General features: G+C 36.3%; 1 protein-coding gene across 2 annotated transcripts in view; it reads left to right on the top strand.

The window, feature by feature from the left end:
• ADAMTS16 (ADAM metallopeptidase with thrombospondin type 1 motif 16) overlaps window positions 1-18,099 on the top strand; it is a 98,636-nt gene that overhangs the window by 41,617 nt on the left and 38,920 nt on the right. For both annotated transcript variants that reach the window (XM_084880588.1, XM_084880587.1), the window contains exons 9-14: window positions 2,716-2,853; window positions 9,101-9,254; window positions 12,722-12,817; window positions 14,345-14,493; window positions 15,846-16,018; window positions 17,791-17,921. In XM_084880588.1, coding sequence (XP_084736714.1) covers window positions 2,716-2,853; window positions 9,101-9,254; window positions 12,722-12,817; window positions 14,345-14,493; window positions 15,846-16,018; window positions 17,791-17,921 — 841 coding nt within the window. The remainder of the gene's footprint in view (window positions 1-2,715; window positions 2,854-9,100; window positions 9,255-12,721; window positions 12,818-14,344; window positions 14,494-15,845; window positions 16,019-17,790; window positions 17,922-18,099) is intronic.

The following is an 18,099-nucleotide window of genomic DNA, read 5'->3' as shown; positions in this document are numbered from 1 at the left end:
CAGAGAGCCCCAGCAATTAGAGGGTCACTTCTTACCAATTATATTGATTGTCATTCTTCTTAAAATTATTTTGTTTGTTCCTGTGTCCAAAAGTATTTGAAACCCATTGACCTTTGGCCAAACCCACAGATGCAAACACACATACGCATACACCATATATATATGACATATGTATTTATATATATGACACATACGACACATATATGATGTATATATGACATATATGTGTGATACATGCACGAACATACACACACACAAATGGTGTCTAGGAGTTAAGTGATTTGACCAAGATCCTATTTGAGTCAGAGAAATGGATAGAAATTTTGAAATTTAGTTTGTGACATGCAGGGTGCCAAGCATTCTGAGGAAACTTTTATTATCCCATTTTATGAGAGGAAACTGAAACTTGGGGACTTAAGTAATTTGCCCAAAGTCAAACCATTTATAAATGACAGAGACTTTTTGAAAAACCTGCAACAGAGCTCTGGACATCTGGGTTCTACTAGCGGTTACCATCATCAGGCCAAGGTTGTGATTTATTATCCAAGATGATTTCTTTATAGAGTTTCTCATTTTCTTAACCCCTTTTATCTAAACAGCCTGACATAATTGATACAACCTCTAACTATACTTGGCTGTTCATCTGGATATGTCGTTAATAATGAAGGAATACTTAATGTAATTGAATCACTCAAGAAAATACCATAGAAATACATTAAAGGCACCTGACACTGAACATAATTCTCCAGTCTAATTTATTTTGAAATTATGTTTCTATGTGGATAATTGAGTTGGTGTTAAAGCTGGAAGGTTATTCTTTATTCATTCAACAAATATGAATAAAAAACCTGTTGTGGACTGGTGAGCCCCACTGGCTCTGGGGTTATAAGCATGGACAACAAGAATCCCTGTTCTTTAGAAATTTATTAAGTAGTAGGTAAAAAATAAAAGATACATATGTATATATTTAGTGCATTAATATATGGGGTGTAGTCACTTTGAATAAAGTACTATGGATTCATGGAAGCAAAAATTTATCCAACATGTATAACTTGAATATTAATCATATTTCTGGGTTGCCAAATACCAACCTTATCTTTAGAATGTGTTCTAGTCATTCTTCCATGACTATATTAATATTAATATCAAATGTGATCATTGTGGCACTTTCATGCTAATGTGCTGGCATCTATCGCAGTACCATTTATGGGAGTTGTACTAGTTGGAAACACAACTCTTAAAATAGTGGTGCTCAGATTGGGTGGGTATCAGAATCAACTTACTGTGTTAGAATACACCCAAGTGCCAGAGCCAAACCCACAATCTACTAAATCAGAAAGCTATCAGGGTGGGCTTTGCAAAGACACACTATACAGTGTATTTCTCAGGTATTCTGGTGCACAACAGAGTTTGAGATTAATGCTAGAATCATTGAAAATACCTTAGATGAAAAGTTGAAGTCCAAGATGTTCTCAGACCAGGGGTAGTGTGACTTTGAATATCTTAGAAATGTAGGCAAAAGTGGTGACAAACTTATCTAGAGAGCTTGATGGCCCATAATGTGTCTTCTCCACATTCAGATCAAGGGCCAGCCAGGGGTGGGTATGTGTGTATTTTATTTTGGTCACTTTCTCCACAAAGCAGCCACCCATATGTGATTACATTCTGAATCTTTTCCATAGTCATGACACATTTTCTCTACCGTGTGGTTACTCTGGCCTTGATTAATAGAACTTCAGAGAATGGGTGGAGGCTGAAATGACTGCATATACATCACCCTTGGTACTGAGTAGGAATTTTGAAGAAATTGGACAATGTTTGCACACTAGAATTTCTTAGATACACCCTTCAATCATGCTTGGATTACACTATTGCATGGGTCCTGTCTGGGCTCTGACATTAGAGTGTCAGGTTCCAATCCTGACTCTGAGACCCTGGGCAAGCCTCTCTCAAGTCCTCAGTCTTGCTGTCACTATATCAAACCTATGTTATGGGCTTCTAGTGAGGTATACATTTGGAAAAATAAGTAGCATGCTTAATATTCTGTCTGTAACAGGTTCACTGTCAAACAAGGCCCAGAAATAAAGGTAACCATAGCCACCCATTGGGGTTCCATAGAGACATTTCCTCCAAAGGAATGTAAGGAGTATTTGGGTCAATAAATGTCCAGCAGTCACAGCCTCTGGCAGTGTATACCTAGCCTTAGATGGAGCAGTACTGGGTAGGTGCAGGGACCAAGAGTTGCAGTAATTGGCTAGTAATTCTCAAATTGTGTTAGGTATCAACACACCTGGGGAGTCTGGCATCTGTATTTCTGACAAACACTGGAAATTCTGAGCAGAAGAGAGCATAGAGGGAGTGAAGGAATATAGAACAGTTTTAGCTCTACCAAGATCAAACAAATGGTCCACCCATGCCATTTGAAATGCTTTTATATATATATAAAGAAAGCATCTGTCCTTAGCAACATCTGGACATTGCCCTGTTTTGATATTTGTGAGCCCTTTCAAACAGCTCAGTGAATGGTAGTTCTTCAGGAAAAGTCTATGAAGTTGCCTCATCTCCACAGTTTGGTTGTTAAAGCCGTAATTTATCTGCATGACTAGGACACAAAAGTAGGGGAGTCTTCACAGCGTTTTTACATGTGCTTGATATAGTGCATTAGACAATTTAAACCATTCTTTGTTTTGAAAGAACCATTTCTCTCTCTCGTAGCTTTGGCATGATCCATGATGGAGAAGGAAACATGTGCAAAAAGTCTGAGGGCAATATAATGTCCCCTACATTAGCAGGACGCAATGGGGTCTTCTCTTGGTCACCCTGCAGCCGCCAGTACCTGCACAAATTTTTAAGGTATGAACTTTGAAGCTGGTCATATAGCTCTTGGTGCTTTTGATGGTGAGTACCTGGTCAGCCTGATCCTGTCCAAGCAGCCTCAAGCTTGGGTGTGACTTCCCAAGGTAGATCCCATTTGAAAGTGTCTTGAGATATTTATTTGACTAAGGAGTTTGCCAAACACTTCCTTAGGGAATGAAGGCCTGTAGGCTTAATCCAACATCATTCAACCTTTAAACTCAAAAGGAGTCCATATGATACTTACCAAGCCAAAATATTTTGTCTACATTTATTTTTTTTTAATTCTCTTATCTATAACTAGATATTTCAATCCTTGAATGGGAAGATCTGGCATATATACATCAATGCACACAATGGTAAAGCACACGTAATTTTTTTTTTAATTCATTTCTTAATAGGAGGAAAAACTTAAATATATAAACCTTAACCTGCCTGTAAAAACCTATTATTTTAATCATTATTTTTAGGAAATTTGATTATAGCAATAATTTATTTAGGGTATAGAATATTTGGAAGGTAGAATTCCTGAACAATAGTCATTATATTTTAAAATTTAAGAGAAAGAAGGGTCCTTAAGAAACATCATTAGATTATTCCCCAAATGTCAATGAATTTGCATTTATAGTTTGGCTTAAGCTTTAAACCATAACTATTTCTGTCTTGTACCACATGCCAGTGTAGATTGGTGAGATCTCTGTTCCTTGTAGTCATTCAGAGTTCCTTTTAGCATTTGTTGTTCCCTACACAGTATTTTCGTGAAAGCAAGTTGGGGATTGTTAGTATTATGTTTGATTTTTTTTTTTGCAGCTGTTCAGTATATGTATGTGTGAAGAATTCTGCTTACTGTAATAAAGAACATTAATTTTAAGGCTCTCAGTACTCTTCTATTAATAAGAAAAATTAGGAATTTTTTATATCTCAAATTCTTCCTATAATTTTAGAGTATTTTTTAATTGTATTGCTTTTTCATCCTTTTAGTTATGATGAAGATAACATAAATAATTTCAGCTTTTATAAGTGTTCACTGACATCTTGGGAAACAGGGGTGCCAAGTTCAGATATGCAGTGAAAATCAGCATTATAAAAGTGTCCAGAAAAAGTGTTTTAACTGCCAATAAATATAGGTAAATTCATGGAAAGAAAATATTTATATTCTTAGAGAATACATATTTTGATGACACTGAATATGGGTTGTAATCTTCAAATCAGAATATGATTTTCAGAATAATTATTAAGGTTCTGGAATTCAAAGCCATTTTTGTCCTATGTTACTGGTTTAATGTAATCTGAAGTATCTTCATTTGTTTTTGTGCCAGTCAGTAAAACCTTTCTGTTGCAATTAGTAATGGGCCTTTATTTTCAGGGACTTTTCTAATTTCCTTGGACCCTGTGATGATAAGTAAATATGCAAAAGTTTACATGCTCATAAGTTTGTTTACTTGGAAGATTAAATTTAAAAAAAAAAAAGACATTCAATATCAAGTTCACTATGAAGGTTTACTTGAGATGACCAGTTATAAATTGGACATGTCTACAGCGTGTTAACACTGACTTTTCATCAGCTTAATGAATCTGACGCAGTCTTCTTTGACATGTTTGGTGACTTCCTGATTTCCAAGGAATCAAAACACTGCTACATTCTCCTCCAATTTAGGTGGCTCTCTGGATATGATCCTGACAATGAGTAAGGATAAATGCAAACTCTTAACGATGAATCTAGTTTCTTTTATTAGCAATTAAGCATGTGGTACATGGAAAAAACATATAATAAGTAACTCAATTGGCCTAAAGTTGTCAGCACAACTTTTCTCCCTACATGGTAGAGTCAAGAAGGACAGATGTGTGTTTGGAGTACATTAATCAACCTAGTCAATAAAGTAATGTGTCATTTCCTATGAGCAGACACAGGCCTCATCACATTTACTCATGTCTGCATCCTGGAGGTCTAGGATTTAGGGAAAATTTAGCTCATTATTTTAAACTTAATGACAACATGGACTCATCTTCAATTTTTTTTTTTTTAATCTAAGTCATGTACTACTGATAATTGAACATGCCTCCCCCTCTGACCACACTAGTCTACATCAGCACATGAGAAAGGTGACCAGAACTGGAAGTTTGAGGGGTGCATGGGTACCCTGTCAGACCCTACACCCTCTCAATGAGAAATCGTGATTTGACTGTAGAGTTGATTATGCTTGGTTTAGGGCTTAATGGAAATAGTACAGTTCAGAGCACATTTTGCTCCACTGTATAATGTTCATCTTAAGAAAAACAAACCAGCAAGTCACAGCATGTTGCAGTTTCTGCAGAGCCCATGTGACGTGAAGCCTGAAAACAGGTACCATCATGTGATGGAAAGAGCAGCAGAGGGAAACAGAGCTTACATGCTGATCAGGCCTTTGTCACTTAAGTCCTGATGGTGGCAAGAGACATAACCTTTTCTGGGGGCTCTGGAGTTTTTACTTGGAAAAGGAAGAAATACAACTAAAATATAATCTCTCAGGCTGTTTAATATTTTATGGTTCATGAATAAGAGTGGAAAAAGGATATTGACATATTGTGGTACCTTTGACCTTGCCTCAGTTTCTTTCTTTAACACAAGTTTAATGGAGTCCAAATTATCAATATTTCCCCTTCAGTAGAAGCATTTTTGTGTGTGTGTGCATTGCTAAAAAAAAAGCACTCTGCTTACCTTAAAGTCATGCATATAGGCTGTGCCATGATCTCCTACAACAGTGGTTGCCAACCACTGGTGATCGGTGAGGTCCAAAAGGTTGACTGTTTTGCTTGTCACATGTAAGTTACCTGATTTTGGTGCAGGGCATGCAAAAGAGTCAAAACCTCTTTTATCCTTGTAGATATTTTGGTAGGTCGTTTATAAAATGTCATGCTTTTCTTTCTTGCACCCATATCCTGGGGGATCCCTATACTTGCCTCACTGACTCTGGGCTTAGCAGTGTGACCTGATTTAGCCAATAGGGCAGGAGCAAGCAGGTCCAAGCATAAGCCTAACCAGATTTGAAAGGGATCGAGAGGGCAGGGCAGGGCGAGGATAAACTCCTGACTCCACTGTGGGGCAGGGAGGGGTTATCCTCCATTTTGTGTAACTGGACCCTAGCCCTCACCCAACCAATCAGGGTCAGCCAAAGCAGTGACATCACCACCAGTGTAAAACCCCTGGCCTTGGCGAAATTCAGTCTCTCTTCCGCCATGCTGTGGGTATGAGTGGGACATAGCGCATGCTAGCATGGAAGAGGCTCTTTTGTTTATTGCATTGGACTCGGCTCCCTGGTGGTCTGTGGGGATCACAAAGTCTGGGTGTAACAGGATGAGCTCAACACATGGAGTTTTAGCTCTTCATATGTGATGCTAATCGGAGCTGACTTTCATATCCTGGCATTTGATATGTGTGTTCCTACATCTTCTCCATCTATGAGGTCTTCCAGGCTCCCAGTCTGTGCACTGTGTGTTTCTTGACCAGGCAGGGACCTCATCCTCACCACCATGTGCTTTTCTCTGTGGTTTTGTAACCAACATAATTACCCTTATATTACTCTTCATTGCTTCTAGCATTTCCATTTTCCATCTGAGAGCATTTCCTCTGTGTCTGAACCAGTCCCATTAGAGTGTTGTTTGTTTCTTTGTTTGTTTTATTGGGGGCTTCTTAGTAACATATTCATGTTTGTCTTTATTTTACTGTTCTTTGTAAAGAGTATTTTGGCTTTAAATAGAATTCTTGTTCAGCAGTTATCTTTCTCTTGTAATTTGAAGCTATCATTTCATTGTTTCCTGGCTCTTGTCATTTCTTTTGATAAAATAGCTGTCAGTCTTATCTCTTTTTCTTCAGGTAGCTTTTGATTTTTGTGTGTGTGATTTTGGTTTTCTGTAGAATTCCTGTATGTACCTATGTGTGCTTTCTGTTGAGGATTTTAGAACTACTAAAATCTATGGTTTGCTATGTCCATCAGTTTTTAAATATTCTTGGCCATTTTATTTACAAGTATTTACTCTTTCCCATTCTTCCTATCTTCTCTTTTTTTGATTCCAATTTTGTTAATATTATGACTTTTTACAATATACCATATGAGTATTTTGTATGTTATTTCTTTGGTGAAATTCTTCATTTTTTTATTTTCTTGAACCTATTAGTTACAGTAATTTTGAATTCTATTTCTGATTATACTAGTAGTTGAATTTTTTATGAGTCTGCCTCTATTATGTGTATATTCTCTTGGATTTCAATCATTTGGTCTTATCTCCGAGTAAACGTACTAATTTTGATAAATGAAGACATTGTTTATGAAATGTTTAAAGACATAGTAATGATTTTATTTTTAGCAGATGGGGTGGTTGGAGTTTATCTTCATTCACTTTATAAACTGGCCTATCGAGCTTATTCTCATTCCTGGAATTAGGCCTATTGTACTGTCAATGAAAATCCTTTGGTGTACCAGGGCCCCTCCTTTCCAGCAGAGCCTCTGTTCCAATGTTCATCTCCCAGCACCAGATTGCCAAAAACTTTGCTCAGCTCTTCAGGCCCTCAACTTTCACTTTCTACTCTGCCACTTGTCTTCCTAGCAGATGCTTATGACTCAACAAATTCCCTTTTTGAGGAGGAAAATAGAACTGGGTGCTTGACTCAGCTCTGTGCCTCCCTTTGCTCTATACATTTTCATTCCTTGTGTCCTTTTTTAAGTTTAATAGTTTTCGATGCCCCAGAAGGATCTATTTGATACATGCCACTCCACCATAGTTAGAAGGGGAAGTTCTCTTTGATCTTAACTTTAAGGATGAATTATAAATAGCAAGTTACATTTGCACAAACTATAAAATTCCTGAACCTGTGAACCTCTTTATAATTTTTCAGTCTCTCATGTGAACCAATCAGTATAGCTGACTTTACCCAGTTTCCTGCCCATGGACCGGAAATAATATTGCCAACCCTGATGTAAACTTTAGGAAATAATTTGAGACATCTTACTAGTATACAGAAATCATTTGAGATCCATTGGAGAGAGGGGCTGTGGAATTTGCAACTTGACAAATCACTCCTGTCTTGAAGTGTTAATTACACTTTTATTCATTTTTCTTTACTTATAAATATGTCCTTGCATCATGCTCAGAGAAACAGTAATAGACAAATAATTTATTGAGCTCATATAGTGAGCCAGTCACTACTCATAGCCGATTCCTATCATTTAACATCATCTCTACTTCTTGGTTTGCTCTGGAAAACCTTCTGACCTCATTGCATGTAGGATTGATATCTCGTGCAGAGTGGCTTGTGCCATCCCTCATGTTTTTTGTGTGTGGATATTAATTGAAGTCATGCATCAGTGGGCTCCAAGGCACAGGAATCTGGGACTAGGGCCCTGAAGACTGGGGCCAGAAAGATTCCAATCAAGGTGGACAAGCACACAAAGAAAAGGCTGGAGATGCATGTTGTTGATTAATTTATTGTGATTAGAGGGGGCTTTTTTTCCCCTTTTGACTTATTGAAATTTACAAGTAGGATTTGGTTGCTATTTGCAAACACTTGTCCCTCCTCCCTCCAATGCAAACATTATACCTAAGTACAGACCTGGTAAGGAAGGGGATACTGTATTTGTGGAGGAAGGAATTATTAGTTGGCCTTTAGCCATCTGCTAGTAAACTTAAGCAGAGTTATTTTCCTCCTGGACTTCGAAGTCTAGTAAGAAATTAGCATGAGTATAGAAGCATTGCTGGTGGAAAGTGCTGCAATGGTTCATACAGAACCTTTGGAAGCTATAATCTGTTGTGCAGGTGTCCCCTAGCCTTGGAGAAGAAGGAAGAAAGAAAGGGAAGCAAGCAGGGAGAGAAAATGCATTTTAATCTTTGAAATTGGCAGATTGTATTTTGCCTTTTACAATACCCATTTCCATCTTTTGATTGTTCCTGGCAAGAAGTGTACATAAAAGTGGTCTGTAATAGGAGCTTTTCACATTGAACATCTGGTTGTATTATTCCATTTTGCTTTTTCCCCATGAAGATTTTGAGTAATCTAAGAAAAAACAAATTGCCTTCCTGGAAAAAGAAAAATGAACAGTTTCTGAAAATGTGGCCCCTATATTGAAATTTAATTAAGATAATGGTTATATTGGACCTTCAGGGAAAAATCTCCTCTTCTGTATATAATATATGTGGTAAACTGTATGAGAAGAAATGGCATAACTGAATGTACCTCTTTGATAATTCTTTTGGCATCTCCTCTTTGATTTAGCACTGCGCAAGCGACATGCCTTGCTGATCAGCCAAAGCCTGTGAAAGAATACAAGTATCCTGAGAAATTGCCAGGACAGTTATATGATGCAAACACGCAGTGCAAGTGGCAATTTGGAGAGAAAGCCAAGCTCTGCATGCTGGATTTTAAAAAGGCAAGTGATTACTGGCCAGTGTTCAGTGCACTATTATTCATAAAACCATTTTATTCAGTGTAACTGACATTGATCTATTCTCCACTTATTGGGTACCTACCAAATGTCAAATCCTGTATGTTAAGGGCTGGCCCCATATAACAGGAAACACATGTTTTACTGGCAAAGAAAATGATGACTGATACTGTTGTGGGTATCAGTTTTCACTTGAGAACAACTTGGCCTATTAGGTCACTTCTTTCTTTCTGATTTATCACGTGGGAGCTCAGCAATTACTTTTGGTTGGTGTTGGTTGGCAAACTAATACTCTGCATTTTTTAAAGTGGTGGTATTAAAAAAAAACAAGGTCCACCATTACCTTGCACCTCTATAAGCATAATTTACTATAAAGTAGCAGCTTTTCTAGGGCTTCTGATTATTAAATTCTCCAATTGAAGTATATAGAGACAAGCTTCTTGAAGGAGAGGCTAGGTAATACACCAACCCCGAGGATATTAGCCTTATGTTCTCCTAATATAAATTCCTCATATAACACAGAGAGGAGTGTTCTTGCTGGACAGGGAAATGGAGATTTAGGAACTCTGAACCATAAGGAGACCTACCTATAGATTAGATGAAAGTAACTCTTTTTGAGGTTTCTTTTATTCTAGTTTATAATAGAATTAAGACAAAGGTAGACAAAAATATATAGTTCTCCAGAAACCTCCAATCATTTCAGAATGCACCGGAATATTCCCAGTTTCTAAACTCAAATAGAGCTTGCACAAAGGTCAATTATAGCCATGTGCCAGAACTGGGTTTTTATCTCCTCAGCTGAGTCATCTCAGCTTAGACCAGGAATAATAAATCAGTTCTCATCAGTATATATTCCATGGGCACAATGTGAATTCTCTAAGAATTTTTTGAGTATTACTCTTTTTTATGTTTAAAAAAAAAAAGTACTTAAAACGAATGTTTTATTTCAAACTAGAAACAACTTCTGGTTTCCACATTACTTTGTTCTGTGACCATGGATTATGTCATCCATGAAACCCTCATACCATTTGGAAAATAGACAAAATAAGTTAATGTGCATATTTTTTCCATTTTTTCATTATTGAGGAAATATTAGCATGCAATGAAATATTGAAGGGAGCTGAGGCAAATTTGTCACTCACTTATGAGTTTCCCTTCTCTCCAGGATCATGTACTATGTTACCTTTCGTCAGAGGTCTAAAACAATTGGCCCCTACATTTTTTCTAGCTTTATAGTTTTCCTATGCAAAAAAAGTAAGCCTATTATCAGTTATTTAATTATGACAGTAGAAGAAAAACCTTTTGAAATAAAAACAAAACTTTTCAACAAAATGTCAGCTAATCATCATGTAAAATTGTTCTTCAACACAAATAAACTTGATGTATTTTGTCTTTATAAATTAAGTTATATTTTTGTGACCAGAATCTCTAATATTTGAACTCAAAATTACATACTATATGGCAATTAGAGGTAGATTGAATTATCTCAGCACATTTTCAATTTTGAAATTTACATTTTTTTATGAACTTCTACTGAAATTTTATGAAAATGGTTCTATTTTGTTAGGTTGAAATGTAAAGATTAGTAAGTCTCCTGATGGAAGAACATAAAAGAATAAATGGGAAGCAAATTACCCAGTGTCTAGGCCAACACCTATCACATAAGAGCCACTTAATTAAATTTGCTGAGCTGGGTGATAAATGGATGGATGATACTTTAGAAAGAGATGAACCTCTTTAGGTACCACATGCTAATTAGTTTCAAAAGTTATTATACAGTACAAATGCATGTGCATTTGGTGAATATGTATGTATGTTTACATACTCATGTGTAAACTCCCATGCTTAAGTGGCCATGGTTTACTGATGACTTACATAGTGATCATCAAAATTAGTGGTAAAAAACAGCCCTCTGCTTGCAAAACAAATAATTGCAATAGATTATATACCTTATTATTATATCATTTGTAATTATATTTTCAGTTTACATTTTTGGAGAGCATAATACATACAGTTTGAGAAAAATGAATCTGGTGACACTCTATTCACAATATAGAAACAATAAAGTTTCAACACAGTCATTGAAAATGATTTTGTGGAGGTGTTAGGTTGTGATGTTAAAATGCACCAAGTCATATTACTGAAGTTAGTTTTTGCAAGCATAAACCTTAAATTAGGGGATAGTATAGCAAGTGAGAGCCTTCATTAAGATAGTACTTCTAAGCTGCAAAAATAAAATCATGAGTGAACTGTCTACTTGGGCTTCAACTTGTTTTCTTCCTGAGTTAAATATGGATTATTATAAACGTTGTGTCTTCATCAAGTCCCTATATGCTTTGTCAACATTGCTTGTTGGCCTGACCCTGAAGTTTGAAATACAAGCTGCCAGAATACTTGGAAATTTAATCACCTTCATGTCTTGGCTTCTGTTGAAATTGGGAGCTCCCCCCATGCCCAGAACATCTTACATTTCAACTCCCTGTCCTTGGAACCATGATTTAAAAGGGTCTTTGTTCTAAGAGGACCCTGAAGTTTTATTAAGAATATAATGACATGCAAAAATGATGCTAAATTTAATACAATAACTGTACATTATGTCCAGGGGTCAGCAGCTAAGTCAGAGTATGATAAAAGTGAATAGGAGTAATTATTTTTTTTGGTTGTGTTTTAATTTTTACTGTATTATCTCACTCTTTGAGGTCCTAGAAATTTTGTTTTTCAGAATAGAGTGTCATGTTTTATCTGATGGCAGACAGTTGCATCAATAGGGTATCAAAGTATCAAATGATTTTTGATATGTTGAAAAAAAGTAACAAGGATTTTGTATGGTATTTCAAGGGTCTTCTAACTCTATGGTTTATTTCTGGATGTATGATGGGTCAGTGGACAATGCAGCAAGATTCATAATCCTCTTTAATTTGAAAATTGGGGATTCAGACTTAGAGAACTTAATGAAAGATGGAGTCAAGGATAAATTATAATATGTTAGGTTTTATTGTTTGTTAATTTTAATTTTTTTGGAGTTGTCTGCAATGTCTGGATTAGGCATATTTTACTTATTAATTTTTTAACCTCAACCAAGGATTGATTTTAGAGAGAAAAGAATGGAAAGAAAGAGAAAGAGAAACTGATCAGTTGCCTCCTGTATGACCCCAACCATTGATCAAATACACAACCTTTTGATATATGGGACTCAAACCAACTGACTACCAGACCAGGGATATATTTAACTTATTAGTTTAGAAAATATAATTTTGGTAAATTTATGATGAAAAAACGAAATTTCAGGGATCAACCAAATCTAGAACATGAGTCTTCAGGGTTCTCTATCTATGTATCTACTGCTAAGTAGATATCAGTTTTAATTTATATCAGTTGTTTCCCCTTAAAGTTTTCATTGATAAGTTATCATGGGTCATTTGTAATACTCATGACCTTTCTTCTCCTTTTAGGATATCTGTAAAGCCCTATGGTGTCATCGGATTGGAAGGAAGTGTGAGACTAAATTTATGCCAGCAGCAGAAGGCACCACTTGTGGGCATGACATGGTAAGATGCTGATCTTAGGCACATACATTGCCATATTTAGATGTCAGTCTTTCAGCCCATTCATCTCTCCTCATCTTATCTTGGTATTTTTAAACCCTTCTTTTTCATAAATATGTGCATACCTAATATATCAAAAGATTGTGTTTATATTGATATTATGAAGAGGACTCTCTTTTTTTTCACTTTGTTCAATGATAGAATTGATGAGCTAGCTGGAATTAAGATATGTGGATGTTCAGGCAAAGGTGATGGCAGAACCTATTTAGTAAGGGGAAACATTAAACCCTTAACAACCATTTAACCACTTAGAGATCCAGCACCAAGTATTAATGTTAAAGCCACAAAGCATAGATTTGGAGACCTTTTCCCAGCCATGTGCCCCTCATGGAGCTGAGAGGGGTCAGTCCTATAGGACTTCATTTTTTCAGCTGGGGTGGGGGAAGGCAGTAATGAAAGAGAGACTTTTTTTTTTTTTTTTTTTTTTTTTTGCTTGTAGCAAAGAATCAAAGAATTCAATGGATGAGGCTTTAGTTCTCAGACTTACTTATATTTTAAATTTTTAATTTTTCTTTCTTAAATAATAATGAATCAAAGTATTTGAAATTGTCACTCCCATGTGCCAACAATTATCAAATAGCAACAATACATCATTAATAATTGAAATTTTTTTACATTTTTACTGGTTTATTATAAAAGCATTTTTTCTCTCAGAACAAATCAGGTGACTCTAACTTGCTCTACCCCTCACCCCCAGGCCATAGGACAGGCTCTGCCAGCCACAAAAAACAAGGCAGTTACTTCCCTCCTCTCAACAGAAGGCCTAGGTCTACACCAAGCTGTAGGTAGAAAATCCAACACCACTCAATACAATGTGAGATCTTATGTGGGGTAGGAGTGAAGGAACCATGTAGATGTTAGCATGAATCCATGTTGATGGGCCCTCCTCTTGAGAAAGGGGAGCTGATGGCATCTCCAGGGACAGACAAGCTCTGTGCAGATTATTTCATTTCAGAAAGCCCTGTGACCTCTGATGTGCATCAGTTATGACCTCCAGGCTCTGAGTCCAGGTGCCTTAGAGCAAAGTCACAGCCCACCCACTAGAAATGACAAGGTGTTGAGTCATGTGGAACCTCCAGCTGGATTTCTCTACCTTAGACTCAGTCTCAGCCGAAAATGAGATGTGAAAAGCACATTGTTTTCAGGAGAGGTCAGCGTCCACTCACTTGAGAGCTGACCATCTATGCAACACTACTTAATTAAATGGGTCAAGTTCCAGCAGCTCAGCTGGGGTTTTCTTTTTCTATTTATGTTCCATTTACATGGATTTATAGAACAATGGTAGGTTTGGAAAGACAAAAGAAGCATCCTTAAGTGTGTTTGTATGATGTGCTACTAATGGTTAGGGACGAGAATGTCTACTTATGGTACCAGGCTCCCCATGACTGAGCATTGAGCATTGCAAGAGTGCTGATCCATCTATCTATCCATGAGGTCATATCTACTTTTTTTTTTTTTTTTAACTTTTAGTGGTGCCGTGGAGGGCAGTGTGTGAAATATGGTGACGAAGGTCCTAAGCCTACCCACGGTCATTGGTCAGACTGGTCTCCCTGGTCACCGTGCTCCAGGACCTGCGGAGGAGGGGTGTCCCACAGAGACCGCCTCTGCACTAATCCCAAGTAAGCCAGTCTGAATTTCCCAACTCACAAGTGAGAATTTCTCTGCCACTAGCCTTTCAAACAGTGCCTGTATCTGAGCTCAGTCGTACTCACTCTGTACTTCAAATTTTATTGTAAGAAACATTAAGTAGGAAAGCCTTTTCTCTCAAACATTTCTAAAACAATATTTCTTTGATATGAGATGCTTATAACTATCTAAACATAGCAAAAATTAATAGATCCAACAGTGATATTCCAAAATTGGATTGTAACCATGTTTACTTAAAATGCCAAGGGCCTGCCTAAAACAAAGAAAAAAAATCATAAGAAAAGTATAGAAAAAAATGAATAAGAATCAATAAGAACAATTATTTTATTGGAAAAAAAATAATATTTTGTTTCCATAAAAATATTTACTTTCCAATATATGCTTTAATTGTGGTGGCCTCCTGTTATATAACAAGAATGTTAAATGCAGTATGTGATAAAAACAAATTTTTGGTTTTTCATCATATATATTCACCTTTCCAACATGTGCTTTAGTTGTGGCCTCCTGGTATATAACAAGAATGTTAAATGCAGTATGTGATAAAAACAAATTTTTGGTTTTTCATCATATATATTCACCTTTCCAACATGTGCTTTAGTTGTGGCCTCCTGGTATATAACAAGAATGTTAAATGCAGTCACCAGTATAGTGGAGTGAATGGATTTTTAAATCCTCTTTTTGTGCCTAGGTTTGTTTAAGATATGTCATATTGCCATTATCTCAGGCCTGGCTGTAACATGTGAGATCCAATAGGTTCCTGCATGGACAGGATGCTCTCATCCTGGTGGTACACATGAATTCTGAGAGGATAGCAAAGAACCTGAGGCATTTGCTGTCAGTGCCAACCAGTGGAAGGTGACTGTTACTTCTGACCCAATTGGGTGGCCTGCCCTTGTCACAGGAAGCTAGTAGTGGAAAGAAGTGGTATAGTTCAATTTCTTTCTCAGTTCTGCTTTTTATCAACTGTGTAATTCTGGGAGAGCCACCGACCTCCCTTGTTGCCCCCACCTTTATGGAATTCGGAGCAATGCTGACCCTATTCCCACAGAAGGAGGCTGGGAGGTGGCCATTAACAAATACACACAAACCCGCTTACCACATTCTAACCTCCTCTGCCAACATTGTAAACTATACACTCAGTAGAAAAGGAAACACTGCCCATGTCGCTAATATATAAGAAACTATCAGTGACTACTTAGTAAATGACTTAGCCCCTGTAAGTAATTTAACAAATCTGCTACATCTCTCCAATAAACCCAATTTGAAGGAAGGGGCAAGTCCCCATTAAAATGTAAGGTTTCTAACAGCAAAATATGTGTTCCAGACCATCCCATGGCGGAAAGTTTTGTGAGGGCTCCACTCGCACTCTGAAGCTTTGCAACAGTCAGAAATGTCCCCACGATACTGTTGACTTCCGCGCCATGCAGTGTGCGGAATACAACAGCAAACGGTTCCGAGGGTGGCACTACAAGTGGAAGCCTTACACGCAAGTAAAAGGTAAATCCCAAACCCTACTCAGTAGTAATAGCCTCCTACTTTATTATCTTTCCTCCTGAAAGAACTACATGATAGATGGTGTGGTGTTCAGGTAGATCAGATACCCCTATATGAGGTCAGTGTCATAGATCTCTTTCTGGGGTAATTTGACACATGGCCACTGGCATCTTAACCAGCTGTGTGGTCAGAAATTAACAAGCCAAAACAGAGAGCACGTATATAATACCATTCAATTTTAGAAGTGGTAAAAAAAAAATGCAAAGTAGATATTTTATTGTCAATGGATCAATGCTTATTTTAATTACAAATCCTTATAGTTGATGGTGGTATTTCTAATAGCATGTCACCCAATGAACACATAATTGCCAGATAATGAAAGAACAATTTTACTATCTTTTGGAAAAATCAGACAATTTTAAAGTATACTACATTCAGAAAGTCTTGATCTGTAATATAACTATAAACCTAGATGTTTATTTGTGACATATGTAAGATTTTACTCTCAGTTGGAGAAAAATGATGATTAGTCTTGTGATTATTATAACTTGATCTTGGTAGCTTAAGTGGTATAATTTAGAAATAAGTCCAAAGAACATCTAATCATCTTATTCTTTGAAATTTGGAATATTGTCCAAGCAACACTCAAGAAATACATAAGTTGGAACTTCTCATATGACATTTACTTACTTCATCACAATATGTAATATTTTCATGCTGAGAGGTTTATGAAGTTAATAGATTATGGAAAGAAAATTGTCAGCAATTTCACACAAAACATTCTTGGTGGTATTTTCATTCTTAAACTCAGAGAAAATTAAGCCAGTGAGAAATAAGTAGGCAAGAGAAAAAAGTAGAAAGAACTTTGAAATTGGGGTCAAAAAATGTACGTGCTATTCCTGACCTTGCTAGTCTTCAATAAATAAATTTATTAATCAGGGAAGCACTAAATTTGATCTTAAAATTGTTCAAGTGGGTCTCATAAAATAAAGAAAATATTTGTAGATGAGTCTTGAGCCTATGAAAACTCCTAAGGCAGACAAAATGTTCATCATAAAGAATTCCCTTCTTACCAATGAGAAAACAAAGGGATATAGTTTTTACAAAGTTTAAATTTAACCATATAAGTCATAAACCTTTGAAATGGAGTATTGAGAGAGGAAGTGAACTTTATCAGTCTTAACGATATGATGATACCCATGTTCTTTATGTATCAGTTTTTTTTACAATTATATTTATAGAAACATCATTTTCTAGAGATTTTATCTAAAAGTGATTCCCTCTATTAGTTTAAAAAATATTATGTAATTTTTCAACTTCATTAGCGATTAAGAAATTCAATACTTTTAATTCTTGTGTTACCTTTTATTTGTGAGAATTTGACATATTGTTATAAAATGATAGTGACTTTTTTTAAATTTCTACAAGAAAGTAATTAATTATACTAGTGAAATAGTGAATAGTAATGTTGTAGTTCAAATCAACAAATGTTTATTGAATGCCTACTATGTGCCAATTACTGTGTAAAGAACCAAGACTAGTAAAAGAGAGCGTTGAGTAAAAAGTAACACTGAACATTTAGATAATAATAAATTAAAGGGGAAAAAACAAGCCTAAAGAAACAACCATACAAAAATGTATTTGCAATGTATTATTGTGTGAGAGTTTATTTTATGGGCAAAAAAGAAAATAAAAAGTCTATCTAAAATTTAGAGCAAAAATGATCAGAGCTTAAGTATCTTTCTTATTTGTGTTTGTGTGTATTTCTTTTTAAGATCAGGACTTATGCAAACTCTACTGTATCGCAGAAGGATTTGATTTCTTCTTTTCTTTGTCAAATAAAGTCAAAGATGGGACTCCATGCTCGGAGGATAGCCGTAATGTTTGTATAGATGGGATATGTGAGGTAATAATGATCGTTCATTCATTCAACAAACATCTCCAGACAGTCTGCTTTGTGCCAGGCATCCTATAAAAAGCTAGAGAGAACAGACAAAAAACAAGCCCTTTCCTTCCAAGTCACAGCCCAGTAGGGCAGAAACCAGATGTACAGGTGCTGAGACACAGTGGTTTGTTGCACTGAA

Source organism: Pipistrellus hanaki (assembly GCF_964339955.1).
Source record: "Pipistrellus hanaki genome assembly, chromosome: 4".
NCBI classification, from domain to species: domain Eukaryota; kingdom Metazoa; phylum Chordata; class Mammalia; order Chiroptera; family Vespertilionidae; genus Pipistrellus; species Pipistrellus hanaki.
The sequence above is the reverse complement of the archived record's forward strand: the minus strand, read 5'-3'. Positions and strand labels throughout refer to the sequence as shown.